The sequence below is a fragment of the Mus musculus genome, chromosome 1 (assembly GCF_000001635.26).
Source record: "Mus musculus strain C57BL/6J chromosome 1, GRCm38.p6 C57BL/6J".
NCBI lineage: Eukaryota > Metazoa > Chordata > Mammalia > Rodentia > Muridae > Mus > Mus musculus.
In genome coordinates this window covers 151,449,110-151,464,266 of record NC_000067.6, presented here as the reverse complement: position 1 = coordinate 151,464,266, position 15,157 = coordinate 151,449,110, and the positions used below count along the sequence as shown (strand labels likewise).

The window sequence follows — 15,157 nt, the reverse complement described above, 5'->3', positions numbered from 1 at the left end:
CTCACAACCATCTTTAATGAGATTTGGTGCCCTCTTCTGGCTTTTAGTCATATATGCAAGGAGACTGCTGTATATGTAATAAAAACATCTTTTTAAAAAAGTTTTTTAGCTGGGCGGTGGTGGCACACGTCTGTAATCCCAGCACTTGGGAGGCAGAGGCAGGTGATTTTCTGAGTTCGAGGCCAGCCTGGTCTACAAAGTGAGTTCCAGGACAGCCAAGGCTATACAGAGAAACCCTGTCTCGAAAAACAAAAACAAAAACTAACAAAAAAAAAAATTTAAAAAAGTTTTTGCTCTTTTTCATTGAACAGCAAAGAAAGCATCACATGAGGAATGTATAGAATACTTTACAGAAATGTTTTAACAGTTTTAACAGGGGGTTAAGTCAGATTCTAACTAATCCCAACTAACTGAGGTAACAGAACTACCAACAACATTATCAAGTTATGTTCATGTTGTTTCAACATGTATAATGGGGTGGAAGAGATGGCTTAGTGATTAAGAGCACTGGTTGCTCTTGTAGAGGACCTGGGTTAGATTCCCAGCATCCACATGAAGGCTTATGACCATCTGTGATCCTTGTTTCAGGAAATCAAAGCCCCTCTTTTGACTTCTCTGAACACCAGGCATGTATGTTGTTGCATATACATACACATAGCCAAAACCTTCATACCCAAAAACAAGTCAACATGACAGACAGTCATTTCTAAAACTGCTTTCAGGAGGGCAGGGGAGATGGCTCAGTGGTTGAGAACACTTGGTTTTGCACAGGACTTTGGTTTTCAGCATCCATGTGATGGTTCACATCTCAGTTCCAGGGGACCCGACACTCTTCTGACCCTCAGGTATGCCTATGGTATCCATCCATGCAGGCAGGCAAAGCACGAAATAAAATTAATTGGAAAAAAAAAAGTTGAAGACTGTTTTGAGTTTATTTGCTGTTTCCAGCAAATGATTGTTCTGACACATGCATTTCTCTGGGTCAAAGGCATGGATTAATACATAATTAAGATTACAGCTCTGTATTAGTTTAGCTTATAAAGGTTGATGACATGGGAACTCAAGGGCAAGATTGGCTATAGTGTTCTCTTAGAGCAGTGGTTCTCAACCTGTGGTTCAAGATCTCATGGGACTAGTGTTCAATGGCCCTTTTCACAGGGGTCACATATAGATATCCTGCATATCAGATGTTTAATTATGACTCATAATGGTGTCAAAATCATGAAGTAGCAACAAAAAATTTTATGGGTGGGGTCATCACAATGTGAGTAACTGTATTAAAAGTTTGCAGCATGGGCTGGAGAGATGGCTCAGTGGTTAAGAGCACTGGCTGCTCTTCCAGAGGTCCTGAGTTCTATTCCCAGCAACTACATGGTGACTCACAAGCATTTGTAATGGGATCTGACACCCTCTTGTGGTGTGTCTGAGTTGCAGTGCACTCATACATTAAAACAAAACTGCAATACATTAAAATACATTAAAACAAAACAAAACCACCTCTCAAAGTCTATCCAACTCACTAAACTTTCACTATAGTTAGAATAGGCATCAAGGATAAAATCTGGTGTTTCACGATAAAATCTATACTTCCATATTTTATGTACTTATTCACCACCAAAATCAAAGCCAAAAAAGAAAGAAAACCCACAACAGAATTAGAACTAGAAATATTTTGCTGTTGAGTTGATAAAATCTCACAACCAATGCAAAGTGTTTATATAGACTTATGGGTGGTTTCAGATGGGTGAGAGCCCAACACGGTGGGAGACATGACAAGTGGCAAAAGCAAGAACCAGAGAGGGTCCTGAGTGAGGTAACACATTCACAAAGGAACTCACACAATATGTACTCACTGATAAGTGGATATTAGCCCAAAACCTAGGATACCCAAGATATAAGATACAATTTCCTAAACACATGAAACTCAAGAAAAATGAAGACTGAAGTGTGGACACTATGCCCCTCCTTAGAAGTGGGAACAAAACACCCTTGGAAGGAGTTACAGAGACAAAGTTTGGAGCTGAGATGAAAGGATGGTCCATGTAGAGACTGCCATATCCAGGGATCCACCCCATAATCAGCATCCAAACGCTGACACCATTGCATACACTAGCAAGATTTTATTGAAAGGACCCAGATGTAGCTGTCTCTTGTGAGACTATGCCGGGGCCTAGCAAACACAGAAGTGGATGATCACAGTCAGCTAATGAATGGATCACAGGGCTCCCAATGGAGGAGCTAGAGAAAGTAGCCAAGGAGCTAAAGGGATCTGCAACCCTATAGGTGGAACAACATTATGAACTAACCAGTACCCCAGAGCTCTTGACTCTAGCTGCATATGTATCAAAAGATGGCCTAGTCGGCCATCACTGGAAAGAGAGGCCCATTGGACACGCAAACTTTATATGCCCCAGTACAGGGGAACGCCAGGGCCAAAAAGGGAGAGTGGGGGGGGGGGGGTAGGGGAGTGGGGGGGGGTATGGGGGACTTTTGGTATAACATTGGAAATGTAAATGAGCTAAATACCTAATAAAAAATGGAAAAGGAAAAAAAAAAAAAAGAAAAATCCTCAAACATATCAACTGCAGATTCCTGAAAGGGGTATAAATTTACTTATGTAAAGTGTGTGTGTATATATATATATAAAATTTTGGAAACTGAAGTAAATATTTTCCTAAGAAAACTAAGAAATAAATGACATGTAAACTTCAAAAAAAAAAAAAAAGAACCAGAGAGGGACCTGCAGGCAGGCAAGGCTGTATAATCGCCACTCCTAATGACATCGTCTAAACCTCCCTAAACAGCGCCACCAACTGGGAAGCAAGCGCTCAGATGCCCATCTCTGTGGAGGCTATGTCTCATTCAATAAAGTATTGAAATAAGGACGCTGTTAGAAATGACAGCAGTCCTATTGATGTAGCACTGGTGAACGCATGTAGACAAGTGTATACGCTTATGTTGCGATACCAGAAGTTATTTTGTGGACAACACGGATGAATCTGGATGGTACCACGGTTAAGTGAATAAATAGACAAGCCATAGAAAGCCATGGCATAATCTCATGTATTTGTAACACCTAAGCCAATTACATTCAGAAGCTTGGAAGAGAATGGTAACTACCAGGGGATGCAGGCAGGGGGAGAGAGATTGACAAAAGTGCAGTTAAAAGAAGCCGGGAGGTGGTGGCACACACCTTTAGTCCCAGCACTCAAGAGGCAGAGGCCTGAGTCTGAGTCTGAGGCCAGCCTGAGGGAGTTCCAGGACAGTCAGGGCTATAGAGAAACCCTGTCTTAAAAGAGAGAAAGAAAAAAAGATGAAAGAGGACTTGCCCAGACATTGACCTCTCCATTCTCCTTGAAAGACAACTTCACTGTTTTGGGGGTGAGGAGATTCTTTAGGTCATGAAAATTGATCCTTAGTCAATGGCATTTGTGTCTTTAGGAAAGTCCCCCTGCCCCTTGCCCCCGGTTCCCCAGCTCTGGCTCCTCCCAGCAGGTAGTTTTTAGCCAGGCAGTGGTGGTACACACCTTTAATCCCAGCACTTGGGAGGCAGAGGCAGGCGGATTTCTGAGTTCCAGGCCAGGCTGGTCTACAGAGTGAGTTCCAGGAAAGCCAGGGCTATACAGAGAAACAAACAGACAAACAGATGTATTTATTTTATGTATATGAGTACACTGTGGCTGTCTGCAGAGACCAGAAGAGAGTGAGGGATCCCATTACAGACTGTGAGCTACCATGTGGTGGCTGGAAATTGAACTCAGGACTCTGGAAGAGCAGTCAGCAGTTAGCTGAACCATCTCTCCAGCCTGGAAACCTTATTTCCTAATGATAGATACTCAGATTCTCAAAACATGCTCTAAAACTAGTGAGATGCACATTTTTAAATCATCTTGTAGTTTTAAGGCCAAGTTTGGAAACACATAGCTAAACTTGAAAATTGGCAGCTGTGCAGTGGTGGCCCACGCCTTTGATCCCAGCACTTGGGAGGCAGAGGCAGGCGAATTTCTGAGTTCGAGGCCACCCTGGTCTACAGAGTGAGTTCCAGGACAGCCAGGGTTACACAGAGAAACCCTGTCTTGAAACCCCCCACCTCTACAAAAACAAAAACAAAAAAAACAAAAAAAAAGGAAAGAAAAAAGAAAATTGGCTAAACTGTTGTCTTGTGGGATGTAGGGTCTCACGGGGACAGCTGGATGGGGGAAGAGCTGGACCTGAGAGCAGCATTGGGAATTTTCAAACTTGGTGAATGAATGAGCACAAACTCAAGGAGCCCCTTACTTATGCTTGCTGCCTTGGCTGGTGACCCTTTTAATACCTCACTAAAAGGTTTAGTTACTCTGTGACAAATTCATAAACCCTACCTTATAACCCATGATATATCATGAGGCCAGCCTAGTCTACATAGTGAATTCCAGGTCAGTCAGAGCTATAGTCAGACCCTGTCTCAAAAACAGAAAACAAACCAAAAAACTAAAGTAAAAATACACCCCACCACCAAATTTAGCTTTTTGCATAACATTCAACACAGCACTGATCAGTGTAATCAGGTTAATGAATATTTAGCAAAGTTTGATATGGAAATATTCAGTTTAACAAGTATTGAACATGACAGGTGAGTGCTTGTTTGCTGGTTGCTCCATAAAATTTTAAAAAGATTACACGAACAAGTGTTGTTGGTGGTGTCTTGTTATGTTTTCAAGTCAGGGTTTCTCTGTGTAGCCCTGGCTGTCCTGGAACTCACTTTGTAGATCAGGCTGACCTTGAACTCATAGGATCCACTGGTCTCTGCCTCCCAAGTGCTGGAACTAGAGGCTCTAGCCACCACCCCGCCTAAAAACAAGTATTTAAAAAAGTACATCGCTTTGTGCATATTTGTAACAGAAACTGGCTAAGCCCACGGGAGAAGCTAACCTGCATCTCACCCAGCCCTGAACTTGACCAGAACACACTGGATTACCTGGAGGTGGAAAACCCTTTGGGGAGTGTGTTGCACGAGCCTGTTTTTCTTTACCTCTGCCAGGTTAATGCTGAAGTCCTCTCATTCCTCCCCACTACCCAGTTTTCTCCTTGCATTTTCTCTTGTGTTCTCCTCTCCCCAAGCTTTCCCTGAGGAACACTTACAGATAAAGATGGATTTAATCCTTAAACGTGTTCTACATTTTATACCAAGTCTTTTCATTTAAATTCTTTAAATGCAATGTATTTATAATGGAAACAAGATTTTTTCCTACTAATCCTTATAGTTATGTTATCCTATGCTACTTACACAAAAACGTATGTATGACCTCAAAAACCAAAACCTAAACAGCCAACCCACCTTCCCTTTTTGAAAACGGATTTGATTTGATTTCATGAGCATTAAGCCTGAATGTATACATGTGCACATGTATGCCCAGTGCCCTCTGAGGTCAGAGGAGGGCATCAGAGCCTCTGGAACTAGAGCTATGGATGGCTGTGGTCTGGGAAGAGAATGTGGGCCCTCTGCAAGAATAGCCAGTGCTTGTAACTGCTGAGCCGTCTCCAGCTCTGTCTCCTGAGATGGCTACTCACTACTTCTGAGTGGGGCCACAAGTAACCTAATGTACTTTGGTGTCTGTAGTAACTGAAGCCGCTAAGAATCACCAAAGCTGTTTAATTTATAGTAAAATCTCTGGGATCTCATATTTGTGCACATTACTATAAGAATGACATCAGTTATTTTGATAAAAATCTTACTCTTGAGGATTAGTCAATAAGAAGACAAACTTGTGAAAAATATAGTTCTGTAGCGGGCAAGTGCTGCATTTCTCAGAAGCAGGAAAATATTTTAGAATCGTATTTTAAGCAAATCATCTTGAAGAACAACATTCTTACTACTTTATACAGGTCATTTTAGTATATAAAAGGATCCAGCTTTATTTTATGTTATATGCAGGAGAAACCACCACAAACCAGTAGAGGTATGAGAGTAACGGCGGAGCTGGACCGTGGTACTCGCCTGCATCCCTGCTGCCTGAGAGCCAGAGCCTCCAGGTCAATCCCTGGTGTCAGAGAAGGGAAAGGATGGCCCTTACCATTTCCAAGAAAGACATGTGAACAGTAAGTCACGCGAGCCCAGTCAGAAACTTGGCTTCAAATGTTTTTATTAAATTTTTTTCTTTAAAATAATAAAAACTTAAAAAGCAACGCTCTCACACCAGCCAAGTCAGAAACAGCCAATTTTCTGAATGAAAACAGTGCTTTTTAAATTTTTTTTTAAATCTCATATCACTAAATTGCAAGAATAAAAAAGGATTGCAGCGGTACAGAGACTTGGGCCATCATACAGAACCCTGAGAAGAACCCCCTCACAGTCACCATCTCCTGCAGCCACTCGCTTCCGCTTTGTCACTCACGGACATCTCAACCCTGTCGGTGACCGTGTCCTCAGCTGCTGGCGGCATCTGGCCTTCTGATTGTGCTCCAGTGTAAGTGGGGGTGCTGTACTTTAGCAAGATGGATTTAAACTGCATCAGAGGGGCATCGGTACGGATGCCCATTGGGTCAAAGTGAGTTCGGCTTACTCGAAAGCCTGCTTGCGAAAGACAGCACAAAAATTTTTTTAACCTGCAATAGAGAAAGAAAGCTATTAGGCTCTCAGTTTTTACTTAAGTTATTAAAATATAGAGTAAGTACGTTTTTGCCGCTGGCCGCCTTACTTCGGCATGTTCATCCCTTTGATGCTGTGCCTGTGGATGTTGTAGTAAAAGGGCGGGTGAGCCGTGCTGGCGTCGGTCTTCTGCTTTTTGGCTAGGTTAATGGCCATCTCATTACTTTTTCTCTTGCCTGGAAGACACACACAACAAGCATGCTCTTAACAACTGTAGACAGAAAATGCTTTTATAATCCTGTCGACTACACAATTCTCACTGGCCTTCACTCATGTTATCTGTTCACCCGCTTTTTGGTCACAACTTCCTCTCTTTAAGCCTTTAACGTTTCCACTTCCTGTTTATGAACCTGGGCCGATTACTTCAGTGCACACTGTAGCCCACACGGCACCACTCAGCCTGATGAGGCCTGCCATTCCTCTGTTTCTTGTATGCAGGTTATGTCTGTGTATACCCTTTCTCCCTGTTACATTCTACACTCCTAGGGACCATAGATACATGCTAAGTCTTCAAAGGATGTGAAAAACAACATAACCACCATGTATGAAACTCTCAAGAAAAAACCACTGTAAAACAGAGGGAAAAAGGGAAAGAGATGCTCAGAGTTTCGAGCACTCGCTGCTCCTGAAAAGAACGGGGATTCAGTTCTTAGCACCAAAATGATGGCTCTCGGCTGCTCTTCCCTGGGATCCAAGGGCTCCAGTGCCTTCCTCTGGGGTTTCTGCACCTACGTGCGCATGTACTCTCCTCTACATTTGTAACAAAAATAAGTATTTATAAAACAAAACCACACCCTGACTTTACCTCTGAGCAGAGCTGAGTGGATACCAATAACTACAGGCGGAAACTAAAACATACACGGGTTTCTAGAGCTCAGCAGACGATAAAGGTACAACACATGCCTCGTTCTCAACTACTTGGTCTTTCCATCTTAAGTGAAAGATGCCAAACAAGTTATTGCAGCCATGTTTCCACATGTGCATATACAGATGTACAGACACATAAACACACAAAGTAGCTGAGACTTCAAATACTAAAAGGAAATCTGACTCGAACTTTCAGCCTGTTCTATTACGTATCAGAACGGTCTTACTCTCGTCCTGGCTCGTTTCCTCCTGCCAAGCCCCCTCCATTGCTGGCACTACAGGAGTGTGCCATGGTACCCAGCTAAGGCTTGGTTATCTCTAGGTATTATCCTCACATGCAATTTCTGGAGGACAAACACCTGATATCTGCTTAAAATAAGTAATTAGAAGGCAAATACAGTATATGAAAAAGGTTGAACTATTTCTTTTTTACAATAATACAAAATGGCAACTTGGGACTCCCAAATTAAAATGAACCCAGATAAGTAAAATTTGATTATATTGTTACATGAAATCAATGTGGTACATAAGTGAAAAAATGCCCATATGTAGAACAAATTACAAGAAGGCCTACAATAAATCCAACATATACCTTAATCCTAACTATTCGAAGGTGCACGTGGATTTTCTTTTGCCTGAGTTGTATTGACAGTCTTCAGACCAACATAAAGGCCTCCAGCTATAGAACAGCCCATAGAGGTCAGTCAGCTTTCTCTATTTAGACATAAGGAAAACCTTACAGATTTACAATGTCTTAAAACACATTTATGTTTTACTTTCTATTCTTAAAAAGATTTCAGATGGGCTGGAGAGATGGCTCAGTGGTTAAGAGCACTGACTACTCTTCTGAAGGTCCTGAGTTCAATTCCCAACAACCACATGGTGGTTCACAACCATAGTGAGATCTGACAACCTCTTCTGGAGTGTCTGAAGACAGCTATAGCGTACTTACATATAATAATGATAATAAATAAATAAATTTTTGGGCCAGAGGAAGTGGGGCCGGAGTAAGCAAATTAAAAAAAAAAAAAAAGATTAAGACATTTCTACTGAAAATGAAGAAACTGGCAAAGTTTCCAACACCAACAGTGAGGTAGAACAGTGCTCTGAGAGCCAGCGCAGAGTCCAGCCCACCAGTGCTGCTTTGTCAGGCCTCTATTTCTCAGGGCACTGTATTGTTTCCAGAGATTTGCTTCATACCAAGTTAGCTAAAGGTGCTAAATGGACATGATTGGTAATTTTTATTTAAAAGGAAAAAAATACATATATATATAATGTGTGTGTGTATATATATATATATATATATATATATATATATATATATATGTGTGTGTGTGTGTGTGTGTGTGTGTGTGTGTGTGTGTGTGTGTGTGTATACATATGTGTGTGTATGTATGGTATATATATTGCTGTTTTTTGAGACAGGGTTTCTCTGTGTTGCCTTGGCTATCCTGGGACTCACTCTGTAGACCAAGTTGGCCTCAAACTCAAGAAATCCGCCTGCCTCTGCCGCCTGAGTTCTGGGATTAAAGGCATGTGCTACTACCACCCAGCCAAACCATATGCTTTTAATAAGAATTGTAAGTTTCCATTGAAGATGAGCATTTAAAGTAAACATTACTACTATAATATTATAATTACAAGCTTTAATGCTATGTATATTGTTTTTAAACCTGTATACATTTAGAATGCACTGATACTTAATAGTTACATATTATAATATATACATACCCTGTGCACTGTAAATATCTATTGTGGTATCATCGGTGGTTTTAACAAATACGCCATTTTCTTCTAAAATAAAAAAAAGGGGGGGGGGAACATATTTATAGATGACATTAAGAATTTAATGTTTAAATAAAACTGGAATCCCATCTACATTTTTGAATATACAAGAATGATATTTTTTTAACTTTTTGGGCCACTGAGAGAGCTCAGCAGGTAAAGGCACTTGTAATCCACCCATGTAAAGACAGGACAGAGCTGACTGTGGAGTTGTCCTCTGACTTCCACACATGTGCCCACACACACGCACACACACGCACACACACGTGCACATGCACACACGCACGCACACAGTTTAGGCTGAGTGAGGTGGCACACATCTTTACTTTTAGCATGGAAGGTACAGGCGGGTGGATCTCTGTGGGTTCCAGGCCAGCTAAGCAAAGAGCCCGGATTCAAAACAAAGGCAAACAATCTATTGATGTTGGTAACAGCAAACAATCTATTGATGTTGGTAACAGCAACCTCTCGTTATCACTACAGAAGCATGAAGACCAGTCTGCCCTCCCCTTCTATGAAGAGCAGGCACACTGATAGTGCTCTATCTCAGGAGAAAAACTGCCTTCACTGAGTGATAGATATATGAATTGATTTTCTGTACTTCAATGAGTATTAGCAAAATTTCTGGCTATACCAACTCCTACAATTGCCTACAATTTCTCCTTATAGACAAGTAGAAAGTTTACAGAGGGTGACAGGCTTTGCAGTGTATGCCCAGCACTCTGGACGTGGAGGCAGCAAGATCAGGAGTTCAAGGCCAGCCTGGCCTATATGTGGCCTTGCTTCCAGAAAAAAAAAAAAAAAAAAAAAAAAAAAAAAAAAAAAAAAAAGCAACAAACAAATTATGATTAGACTCACTAAGAAGGGTTACTTAAAGCATATTATTCCATAATTTTCATTATAACACCAAGGATAATCTAACAAGCTAGAATCACCTTGCTTGTTGGTATTTGAAGGTGCATGAGTTGAACACTGGCTTTGGGGGGTACACTCTGATTCAAAGATTAATGTCTTTATTAGGGGTTGAATGTCATCCAAACCATGGTGAATAGATTCAAATAGCATCCTTTTGAGGAATCCAGTATTGAAAAGGGAACTTGACCTGGAAAAGAAATGTTTGAGAAATGTTTATTTTCTTTTTCTTTTTTTTTTTTTAAAGATTTATTTATTCATTATATGTAAGTACACTGTAGCTGTCTTCAGACACTCCAGAAGAGGGCATCAGATCTCATTATGGATGGTTGTGAGCCACCATGTGGTTGCTGGGATTTGAACTCCGGACCTTTGGAAGAGCAGTCGGGTGCTCTTGCCCACTGAGCCATCTCACTAGCCCAAATGTTTATTTTCTTACAAAAATATTCTTCATAATTATACAAAACATATAACAAATTATGGGCTAGAATAATACTGAAAATCAGGAATTTTTAATTTAGTATTATTTATATACTAATTTCTCCTCCTTTAAAAATTATTTTAGTTCTGTAAATTAAGATTAGCCAAACTACTTAATTCACATAAAATCAACAAGATTTGGGCTGGAGAGATGGCTCGTGGTTAAGAGCACTGGCTGCTCTTCCAGAGGTCCTGAGTTCAATTCCTAGCAACCACATGGTGGCTCACAACCATTTGTAACGGGATCTGATGACCTCTTCTGGTGTGTCTGAAAACAGCTGCAGTATACACACATACATAAAATAAATAAATAAATTCTTAAAAAAAAACCCAATAAGATTTATTTGCTTTCATAATTTGTAGAGCACTATGAAAAACAGAGTGGGTATCTGGAGAACACAGTCAAACAGAAAAGACAAAGCTTGTCTTAGGTACGTACCACAGAGGCCCGAGTTCTATCGCTGTCTTGCCAGGCATGCTCCCATGACAATTACAGGGCAGCTGTCTGTATGGGTTTTCTGTAAAAACAAAAGATGTGTTTATATACAGAATACACGACAAACGTAAGTGTTATAACTTACATTAATAATGACTATATACTCCAGGTGGTGGTGGCGCACGCCTTTAATCCCAGCACTTGGGAGGCAGAGGCAGGAGGATTTCTGAGTTCGAGGCCAACCCGGTCTACAAAGTGAGCTCCAGGACAGCCAGGGCTATACAGAGAAACACTGTCTCAGAAAAAAAAAAAAAAAAATTATATACTGAGGACTTACTATGTACCAGGTACTGTGCTAAGAACTTTATATATAGTTGAAATCTTAATCTTTAATACTCTTTGAGGGGAGGAGAGATGGCTCAGTGGTTAAGAGCACCAACTGCTCTTCCAAAGGTCCTGAGTTCAAATCCCAGCAGCCACATGGTGGTTCACAACCATCCGTAACACGATCTTATGCCCTCTTCTGGAGTGTCTGAAGACAGCTACACATAATAAATAAATAAATCTTAAAAAAAAAAAAGAGAGAGAGAGAGAGAGTGTATCTTTGAAGAGTCACAGAGGAGCGGGATGTCCAGCTTTGGGTGCAAATGTTCGCAGTGTTGAGCAGTGGGGAAGGAATTAATTGAAACTGGGATATGTTGAGAAAAACAGGTAATCTGATTGACGTTCTTAAAATTAGTTGATAGTGGAAAAACTACATCATCTCTAAATGTTTCAAAACACAGCAGGGCCAGAGCAGTTCACCTCTCCAGCAGTGGTCTCCGAACGCACAGTGCGGAGCGTGTAACTGGCATGTGATGCAGGCTTGTTCGCTGGGTGCTGATACACAATGCCCACCCAGGCCAGGGAGCTTCGCTTACCTTCCACCATGTTTCCATCCTTCTGAAAAATCCTCTCTTCACACCACTGGCAGTGGATCAGGTACTGGATTTTCTTGGCAGTCTCGTCCGCTGAAGTAGGGCCTCTTAAGACCCTCACAACTACCAACACGAAGTGTTCCAGGGCCACCGCAAACAGCACTTCTATACCTTTGTTGCACCGTGCTGCAGCTCTGTTAAAAACAAAACAAAACAATACAAAGTGGATGCTCACAGTCAGCTATAGGATGGAACCCAGGGTCCCCAATGGAGGAGCTAGAGAAAGTACCCAAGGAGCTGAAGGGGTCTGCAACCCTATAGGTGGAACAACATTATGAACTAACCAGTACCCCCAGAGCTCGTGTCTCTAGCTGCATATGTATCAGAAGATGGCCTAGTCGGCCATCATTGGAAAGAGAGGCCCCTTGGTCTTGCAAACTTTATATGCCCCAGTACAGGGGAACGCCAGGGCCAAGAAGTGGGAGTGGGTGGGTAGGGGAGTAGGGAAGGGGGAGGGAATAGGGGACTTTTGGGATAACATTTGAAATGTAAATAAAGAAAATATCTAATACAAAAAGGCAAAAAAAAAACCCAAAACCAAAACCAAACCCACAAAACTATTATTTTGATGGCTCATCATTCCCTTTGTGTAGCACTGTGCTGACAGGGCTAACCTGGATGGCAAACAGGGTGGACTGTGGTTTTCAACAGGTCTGTTTTCTGTAATCATGATTACTAGTCTGAATTTAATCTATGTTTTTCCTAAAAATGCTTCTTGTAAACCATATATATTTCTGACCATACTGACCATATGCAGAGTTATGTGCTAGCTGCTGACTACTTACGGAAAAGTAGTCAAAGCCCTTTTCTCTTAAGTTCTATAAGATACATCATTTTCAATTTTGCAAATTCTGTTGCTCATTTAACATTCACTGAAGACCTATGGAATTAATAACCTATGATTACTCTGAGGTAAGAATTTCCATCTAAGTGCTGCAGAACTTGTGTTTGCATTACCAAGTGAATGGGCTGGCCATCCATTATTGATTCTCTCAATGTTAAACTGCATTATTAAGTTATTTTTGTAGAGGCTGGGGAGGTGGCTTAGCAGTTAAGAGTACTTGCTACTCTTGCAGCACCCACATGGTGGCTCACAACTGCTTGTGCTGTGACTTTAGTTCCAGAGGATCTGATGCCCTCTTCTGACTCTGGCAGGATCCCGCATGCATGTGGTGAGACACCCCCTCCTACACACTTACACACACACAAAGATTAAAAAGGCTTTTCTTTTCTTTTTTTCTTTTTTTTTTTTTTTTTTTGGTTTTTCGAGACAGGGTTTCTCTGTATAGCCCTGGCTGTCCTGGAGCTCACTTTGTAGACCAGGCTGGCCTCGAACTCAGAAATCCTCCTGCCTCTGCCTCCCGAGTGCTGGGATTAAAGGCATGTGCCACCACGCCCAGCTTAAAAAGTCTTTTCTAGTAGCATAAAATTCTGTAGAGAATTTCAACATCTCTGACATCCCAGGGGAACAGAAAGGCCCTCCTGACTTTCAAGATTATTTTCAGAGTCAAGTTAGAAGCCATCATTTTATTCAGACTATTTGATGGTGAAATGATCTTTCAAACAGCTTGTAAATCTAAAAAGAATTTTTGTTTCTCCTTTTCATGTTGCTACCTTGCCTACTCTTATAATTACTGAATTAAGACAGGTCTAAAATTAATTTCCCCTTTTATTGTTTCTTTTTTTATGTTTCAGATATAAAGTTCTGACAAAACACAGAGTGGTAGGCCATCACAATGGCTTAGTGGAAAAAGGTGGCTGCTGCCATGCCTGACGGCTAAGTGTGATTTGCAGCGCACACCTGATGGAAGGAGAGAACCAACTGCTTCAAGTTGTCTTCTGACCGCCACACATGCACCTATATGAATGCACACAAAGTAAATGAATAAATGCTTTAAAAAAAAACCCATAAAATTAAAACAGTAAGTCAAATTAAAACTATATGTAAGGGATATAGAATTAAAAACTTCATGTGTATTTTGAAAAATAAGCACTCATTCGCCATATTATCTCTTCAAAATCATGAGTCACACTAAAACATAGTAGGTGCACCATTGGCAGTTTGGTACCTTGCCACTGCAGCTACGACAATTCTGGCCGCCAGCTCCTTGTAATACTCTGTTCGGACAATGTTACATCCGTAGTGACGCCGGGCAACATGCTGTGCCTTGGCATACAAGGAGCTGATGTCTGTAGAAGTCACTGACACTATGCCAAGGTTCCTTACATTTCTGAACGCAGAGTCGAGGTAGTTCACTGACGTTCCAAAGGGATCCAGATGTCTAAAACCAGAAAGAAACACACATATCTAAGACCACATCCAATTATAACAATATTACTTCTAATGATAAAAATTTCATGGATTCAGCGGGCGTGGTGGCGCATGGCTTTAATCCCAGCACTGGGGAGGCAGAGGCAGGCAGATTTCTGAGTTTGAGGCCAGCCTGGTCTACAAAGTGAGATCCAGGATAGCCAGGGCTACACAGAGAAACCCTGTCTCGAAAAAAAAAAAAAAAAAATCATGGATTCAACGTTTGCAAGGCAGGTGGGATGGCAACACACTTGTAATCCCAGCACTCAAGAGGAGGAGGCAGGAGAATTTCCAGTTTGAGGCCAGCCTGGGCTAATAGGAACTGATTGTCTTAGAAAACTGAGAGAAAAAAATTTACTTTGCAAATCTATTTAAATACTTACTTAGGTTTTAAAAGCAAGTAATAAGGGCTGGAGAGATGGCTTGTGGTTAAGTGCACTGACTGCTCTTCCAGAGATCCTGAGTTCAATTCCTAGCAACGACATTGTGGCTCACAACCATCTGTAATAGATCTGATGCCCCCTTCTGGCATGTAGGCATATATGCAGATAGAGCACTCTTATGTATAAAATAAAAGTAAATAAAATCTTTAAAGAAAGGTAACTAGTTGTACTGACTGGTTTTGTGACAACTTGACAAAGCTGGAGTTATCACAGAGAAAGGAGCTTCAGTTGATGAAATGCCTCCATGAGACCCAACTGTAAGGCATTTGCTCAATTAGTGATCAAGGGGGAAAGGCCCCTTGTGGGTGGTGCCATCTC

At 41.3% G+C, this 15,157-nt stretch overlaps 1 protein-coding gene across 4 annotated transcripts in view; it reads right to left on the bottom strand.

Moving 5' to 3' along the window:
• Positions 1 to 6,083: 6,083 nt before the first annotated feature.
• Positions 6,084 to 15,157, bottom strand: part of Trmt1l (tRNA methyltransferase 1 like) — a 29,642-nt gene continuing 20,568 nt past the window's right edge. For 2 of the 4 annotated variants that reach the window (NM_026876.4, NM_001357570.1), the window contains exons 9-15: positions 14,155 to 14,367; positions 12,029 to 12,219; positions 11,112 to 11,190; positions 10,216 to 10,382; positions 9,227 to 9,289; positions 6,678 to 6,804; positions 6,084 to 6,585 (exon numbers count right to left, since the gene is read on the bottom strand). In NM_026876.4, the coding sequence (NP_081152.2) occupies positions 6,333 to 6,585; positions 6,678 to 6,804; positions 9,227 to 9,289; positions 10,216 to 10,382; positions 11,112 to 11,190; positions 12,029 to 12,219; positions 14,155 to 14,367 (1,093 nt within the window). In that variant the 3' untranslated portion in view covers positions 6,084 to 6,332. The remainder of the gene's footprint in view (positions 6,586 to 6,677; positions 6,805 to 9,226; positions 9,290 to 10,215; positions 10,383 to 11,111; positions 11,191 to 12,028; positions 12,220 to 14,154; positions 14,368 to 15,157) is intronic. The other 2 variants (XM_030243897.1, NM_001357569.1) reach the window with 2 other exon arrangements.